The sequence below is a fragment of the Lipophrys pholis genome, assembly GCF_963383615.2.
Source record: "Lipophrys pholis genome assembly, chromosome: 21".
Classification (NCBI taxonomy): Eukaryota; Metazoa; Chordata; class Actinopteri; order Blenniiformes; family Blenniidae; genus Lipophrys; species Lipophrys pholis.
The window spans coordinates 7,302,558-7,309,196 of record NC_137649.1 but is presented as its reverse complement, the minus strand read 5'-3'; the positions used below and the strand labels follow the sequence as shown (position 1 = coordinate 7,309,196).

Below are 6,639 nucleotides of genomic sequence, written 5' to 3'. Positions count from 1 at the left end.
ACATCGGAAGGCGTGGTCAGCGATGAGGGGAACCGCACCTCCGGCGCTCCACCAATCCGAGAGAAAGCCGGCTTCCCCTGAAAGCAGATGGCCACTGATATATAGCTTGAAGGCGCAGCTGATGCAACATAGGACGGAGATAACACGAGCATCAAGTCAGCGCGCGGAGGGGCAACAGGAGCAGCTTGGAAGGAGGAAGCCGCATCTCTTTCTGGTTAAACAATCCCGGCAGGATTTTTCTGGACTGATTATACTCCTGAATATTCACTGGTGAGTAAAGTGTTTTATGAGATGATTTATATATATAAAAAAAAATGTATTCAGTTTTGGGTTTTTTTGTATTTTACGCGTTTGCAACCTCATTTCCGCCACGAACACGTGCCGAGCTGCATGGTTACAACGTGTCTCCCTGTATCTGTGCTTAACAATTCCTGTGCACACCCTCTCTGTTTTTTTTTAAAGTAAATTGAAATGTTTCGTCAATCAGTCAATTATGCGTCTTTGCTGATGGTGTAACAGAGTGACGCGCAGAGTTCAGGCCGTGTGCCAGCGCAGCCTCAGCGTCACCCTCAGCCCGGCTCACTGGCCTGGTTTCATTTGTCTGGGTGGCAGTCTGCCTCTCCTTTTACTCTCCTCAAGAAAAGAGACGCTTTGCATCACAAAAAAAAAAAAAGAGGCTTCTCACACTTTATTCATCAATCTGGCAGATTATTCAGCGTGATCGGGCGCGTGAAGCAGCGGGAGATCAGACGCGTTGTGACCGAGAAAAGATGCACCATGACGCGCGGCATCAGCAAAAAAAGAAGGAAAAAAAAGGGGGGGGGGGGTCTGAGCCCCTGTTGCGCAACTTGCTGTTGTGAACCGTGTTTGTGGAGGGACAGTGCTGTGGAGACGGATCACTTTTCCTTCTTGTTTGGGACAAAATATGAAGCAATTTTCTATTATAAATTGTCACAAATGTGATTTGTATATGTTGGGATTTTGTTATCTTTTTTTGCTTGAACTTTAAATGATCTGTACCGCATTATACAAATCACGCATGCACTCTATGACAAATTCAAAACAGTAACAAGTAAATAACTAAATCTTTATAAATATATAGGCCTATGATCATTTCTGCCACTTGATCTTGGCACAGTTTCCTCTGTTACTTTCTCATGCGCTGCTGCACGCCCTCTTACCCTGATTGGCCCTCGCTGAAGGCAGGGCAGTATAAATACTCTCAAGTTACTCTGTTCCTTCCTTTTTTTGGGAGCACCGTGTACGCTCGGTAAGTCTACTTCTGAAATGATGCGTTGCACAAAAATTAATTAATAAGACGCAAAGTTTGTCTGTTTTTTTTCCCCCACACATATTTATTAATGCGTTTTGGCGTTCCTTGTGTCGTATATATAGCTGCAATTTTGTATTAAACTTGTTATTTTAACGTTGTGGAAATCCTACAGGCACTTTAGAAGTTAAAAGTCATTAACGTTTTTTAAACAGAAAGTCTGCTTGAAGGACAGTGGTGGACATTTTATGCGTCTGCGCTATGCGTCCGTCTTTTATTTGTTTGTCGTCGACTCTTGCCTACGTGTCATCCCACGTTGATGTGACTCTTCCTCCTAACAAAGAAAGTGTTCACGAGAGTTCGCTTTAATTTGGACGGCAGCTTGAAATCGATGCGAGCCAAATAGCGTCTCCCAGTGTCAGTCTGTCCGCTCGCTCAGTCTGTTTGTCTCCTGGCGCCCGGAGCCTGGAACCCAACCCAAATCTATTGACCTCGAGCTGCTTTGACCAACAGATGACTCCACAGGAACACATTCAAATCTGAAGTCTGGAATGAGAAATATCGTTCTAGGTTAACTCGGCGCACTGGTATTAAAAAGCATCCACATTTTTGTTCTTGCAGGTACCAGCATGCCTGTCATCAGAACTCTCAGCAAGGTGGCCAAGCAGGCCCTGCTCAGCACCCCAGGGTGTGGCTGCCAGCCTCTGACAGTGGCTGTGCGCAGCATCAGCTTTTCTCCCCGGCAAGTGACATCTGATGCCAGCTTCCACTCGGTGTCCTTCTCAGAAACAGACCACCCCAAGGTGCTCATTACAGGTATACACTGCATTTTGTTAGTTTTTTCTTTTTTGTGCGGCCTTCTCAGCTTATTTACTTTAATTTCAATGGATACAGGCTATTGTTGTTGTGAGTTGGAGTTTATTTAGTGTTCCTGTCTCCCCGACAGGTGGCCTGGGACAGCTTGGGGTTGGACTGGCCAAGTTATTGAGGTAAGAACTTCCCTGATAACGCATTAAACATTTGACTTGCCTGTCAGCTTCTGCATGATTTGTCACAGAGTTGCTAAATTGTTGAAATTTTTTTCAAAGTGGCGTAATTATGACATTTCCACAGGAAGAGGTTTGGGAAGAACAACGTCATTCTGTCCGATATCAGGAAGCCTTCAAGCAACGTGTACCACAGCGGTGAGTAACTCTCATACAGACACGGGGAGCTCTGCAGTCTGCCGTTGATTAGCTTCAACTTTTACTTATGTTTTTCCTCACAAGTGGCCAAGGCCCATATATCTGAGTCCATTTGTGAAAAAAATTACATAAAGTCCTGCAGCTTAGCCTGGATGGCACCCAGGGAACTAGATGTACTCAATAATCCTCATGAACAAGGTTTCAATTGTTTGTCTATCTTGACTAATACCAGAAACCCCCCTAAAGTTTAGGAATTGGGCAACAAAGGCTGTTTATGTTACAGATTTTCTTAACCAATACCAAAAACGTATGCTACGTCAGTAAATGTAACCTCTGTATTCAGTATTGATTTTCCTTTATTGATACTCCAGTAGACGTCATAGTTTCCTGAAACCTGCTTTAGGTAAACACCTCTAAGAACAGAAGGTGACTTTGCAGTCTGAATACAAAAACATCGCTTCACACAATAGGAATGCCTTAGCTGCTGGTTTCTTGGTAGACATTCTGCAGTGAGTATGATACCAACACTATACTCCTTGAGATTTTCCTTCAACTATTCCAAATTTATGTGAAGTTTGAATTTTACAAACTATTGGATCATTTCTTTCCCTACCAGGTCCCTTCATCTACTCTGACATCCTGGACTACAAGAACCTCCGGGAGATTGTGGTGAACAACCGCATCACTTGGCTGGTTCACTACAGCGCCCTCCTCAGCGCTGTCGGAGAAGCCAATGTGGCCTTGGCACGCTCTGTTAACATCACTGGTGAGCGAACTCGTGACTCGCTGACCATTCAGTAATGTTTCCGTCGTGGTAGTTTGCTCATGCAGTGCTTGTGTCGGCTCCTCAGGCCTTCACAACATCCTGGACATCGCAGCGGAGCACGGCTTGCGTTTGTTCGTCCCGAGCACCATTGGCGCCTTCGGCCCCACTTCTCCCCGCAATCCTACGCCAGACCTGTGCGTACAGAGACCCCGCACCATCTACGGTGTCTCCAAAGTTCACGCGGAGTTGATGGGAGAGGTGAGTCTCCGACATTCATTCTGAATCAAGATGACCAGCACTTGCATTAACTAAGAGATTTGTATATATAAGCCAATCAGTTACTAGAACAGTAAGTCAAACACTCCCCCTTGTGGGACTCAAGTATATTTGGTTAATCAATAATTGCGCCCTGTCTGAACAGTACTACCACCACCGCTATGGGCTGGACTTCCGCTGTCTCCGCTACCCAGGAATCATCTCTGCTGATTCTCAACCTGGAGGCGGCACGACGGGTAAGGAGACATTATAAAATCTGACCATGCAACAGGTTTCACTATTTCTCAAACTCTTCTGCCAGGTTAGAAGTTTGTTATGCAACCAACACGCCACCGGCTCGTCCACCCTTAATGTCGAGCCGTTATTCATCATCAGTTTGTGCTGTTGACCTGCCTTCCTCTAAGCCTATTGCTTTACTAATTCTATCTTTCTGTGTTTGAACAGACTACGCCGTCCAGATTTTCCACGACGCAATCAAAACCGGCAAGTTTGAGTGCAACCTGAAAGATGACACGCGGCTGCCCATGATGTACATCGACGACTGCCTGCGTGCGACGTTGGAGGTGATGGAGGCACCGGCGGACACGCTCAGCATGAGGACCTACAACATCAACGCCATGAGCTTCACCCCGGAGGAACTGGCCCAGGAGCTCCAGAAACAGATGCCAGAGCTGGAGGTGACGTACGACGTCGACCACGTACGACAGGCCATCGGTAAGAAGCGTTTTGATTTTGTTGGACACTAACCTTTAATCTTTCTATTCTACTGAGTGAGCAGTCTGAAACCCCATCTTGTATAACAAAGTCAACAGAGCTAGAAATGTCAGCGTTGTTTGTCTAAATCAACACCGGCGACCGTGAACTGCTGGTCGTTTTCAGTGCCAGAAGCCACTGCGTGTATGAAAGCAAACAGGGATGTGCTAATCATGTTTAGTATACAAACATCGCAAGCAATGTAAATGAAGTTTGGGTTTTGTATCGTGTGAGTGAAATTGTTCTTTTGGTGTGTTTCCGATCAGCCGACAGCTGGCCGATGAACTTCGACGATTCCAACGCACGGAAGGACTGGGGCTGGAAGCACGACTACGACCTGCCAGAGCTCGTCCAGACGATGCTCAACTACTTTGGAGCAGAAACGCGCATGGCTCGTGCTAACTGAGGGCACACTGCATCGTTTGGAGTATTTGTATTTGTAAATAATGTAAAGACTGACCAAAGAGAATAGAGAAACATGGCCTGTACATAGTCGTTCTCTCACTTCTCTCTGTAAAATCAGAAAGGGCTCCGCTTGCCTGGCACCAGGCTACCTTGTCTCCAGAATGTAAAGGTGTGTGCGGGTCAGACAATCCTCACCGCTCCTGTTCGTCAGGTCATGCTTTTCCCTATTTTTTATTTTTTTTTCCTTATTCTTTTTTTTTTTTTTAGCTGGGAGTTTAGCGTGATGAGCAGGCTGTCAGCAGTATCAGGATTATTTACCTGGCCTATGGTAACTAGCTTGGGTGAAAAGGAGGACGACTTGTATCTGGAGGAATTGTGCAAAAAAAATTTTGCAAAGTTTTCTGGGGAACAAATTCAAGTTAAGAAATGAGGAATGATATGCGTCATGCATTTAAAGTTGTTTCTACCGGGCTTTCTTTCGAGATCCAGATGGTTCAGGGTTTTTTGTTTTCTGCTAAACGCCCAACATTTATCAAATTTCAGGCCTGAGGCCACTAAAATGAGCGAGTGCACAAATACACGAGTTGTACCATTTTGATGCACTTTAGAAAGAAATATTTCTGCTGGATAAATTACCTTAATCACCTGCTGGAGTGATTATCTGATTAAGTGCTTCTGTATTTCGAGCAGCACAACAATGCTTAGGAATCCTTCTTCTGTTTATTCCTCATAACATTATTTATTCTGTCGATGTTAAATGTTTGGATGCTTTGAGTAAAAGCATTTCTCGACTTTCTTCTTTTCTAAGTGATTATGTTTACTTCTGTTTTTTTCCATCAACACCAAGATCTTGGTTCTAAATGTAGACGTGACAATGTGTCGCAGCTACATTTACCCACATAGTGGTGTCTGTAACTCTGTCAAGGAAATACTGAAAGTGGTTTCTATTTTAGAGTCTTTGCAAGACTCGGGTTTTGTTTTTTTCACTCTTATGACAAGCTTTGACAATAAACTCTTTTTTTTTTTTTCCACATTCCTGTTTGCTCCTGGTGTTATTCGTGCACGTGTCGTTGCATAACGAGAGCTGGTTTTCTCTGACGGGTTCAAACTTTAAGACAAACCAGAACACGCCACTGGCAAAGAAAGGCAAACTATTTCACCTCAAGGTGAAAGGTTTTCGAAGGCAAACGTCGATGTACGTGTCATTTTAGAAAGCATGAGCTGTAATTTCTACAGGATCCAACTCGAGCAGCTAAACAGAATCACTGAATAATTACGTAGATTTATCGCCCGATGTCTGACCTTGCAAGAAAAAACATTTCATCCTATTTTAATGTCGGCGTGTGCTTAATTTCTCTGGGGATAGAGTACATTTTCAAATGAAGAGACGACCCATTTCGTATCAAAATAACCAGCAATAATTATGTTGGTTTAGTGGTTCGTTCGGTCATCTCACAGTGAACTCGTCTCCAGTTCAAGTCCAATTGGATTGACCGTTCTCCTTGTCATGTGAGTTTTTTCACCATTTACTGTGGTTTCCTCCCACGATATTACGTATTTGAGGTTTTTTGGTGATTCAAAATTCCTTCACCTTCACCCTGAGTCAACTTTGCCCGTCATTCGACCCTGACTTTAATAAAGTGGTGTGGAAGGTGGCTGGATGACATGTCTTGCTCAGGTTTCCACTCGTTTCTTAAATTGGACTTCACATTGCCGCAGTGTCTTTGTCAGCGCGTCGATTAAAGGCATTAAACCGGAGCCGTTATTTATTCTTCATCATAAACCGTTACCCTGGTGCAGCATTGTCATCGGCTTCACACTCGATAGCCCGGCTTCAGTTTCATTGTGTCAGTGGCTTTGGCTGTTGTAGGTGACCTTTTCTTTTGTCCGCAGCAATGCAGCGAGTGAAAGTGCACGGAAAGGAGAGAGGCTGGCTGAGTGTGCAAAACGGTTTAATTCACCTCGTGATGGTGAGGCGGATGAGT

The 6,639-nt window shown here is 44.6% G+C and overlaps 1 protein-coding gene across 2 annotated transcripts; it reads left to right on the top strand.

Moving 5' to 3' along the window:
- Positions 1-5,687, top strand: tdh (L-threonine dehydrogenase). 2 transcript variants are annotated; one of them, XM_080491170.1, is made up of 9 exons: positions 1-270; positions 1,892-2,086; positions 2,217-2,259; positions 2,384-2,454; positions 3,071-3,220; positions 3,306-3,478; positions 3,642-3,732; positions 3,941-4,210; positions 4,516-5,687. In XM_080491170.1, the coding sequence occupies exons 2-9, from the start codon at positions 1,900-1,902 to the stop codon at positions 4,653-4,655; spliced, it is 1,125 nt and encodes a 374-aa protein (XP_080347296.1). In that variant the 5' UTR covers positions 1-270; positions 1,892-1,899; the 3' UTR covers positions 4,656-5,687. The 2 variants fall into 2 exon arrangements, with proteins under 2 accessions (XP_080347296.1, XP_080347297.1); XM_080491171.1 differs by lacking the exon at positions 1-270 and adding an exon at positions 580-1,270.
- The last annotated feature ends 952 nt before the right edge of the window (positions 5,688-6,639 follow it).

Excerpts from the sequence above, each read along its gene's own strand:
- tdh (XM_080491170.1), top strand. The coding sequence starts at position 1,900 with ATGCCTGTCATCAGAACTCTCAGCAAGGTGGCCAAGCAGGCCCTGCTC. Across the intron at positions 2,455-3,070 it reads AAGCAACGTGTACCACAGCG|GTCCCTTCATCTACTCTGAC; the intron begins GTGAGTAACTCT and ends TTTCCCTACCAG. Across the intron at positions 3,221-3,305 it reads ACGCTCTGTTAACATCACTG|GCCTTCACAACATCCTGGAC; the intron begins GTGAGCGAACTC and ends TCGGCTCCTCAG.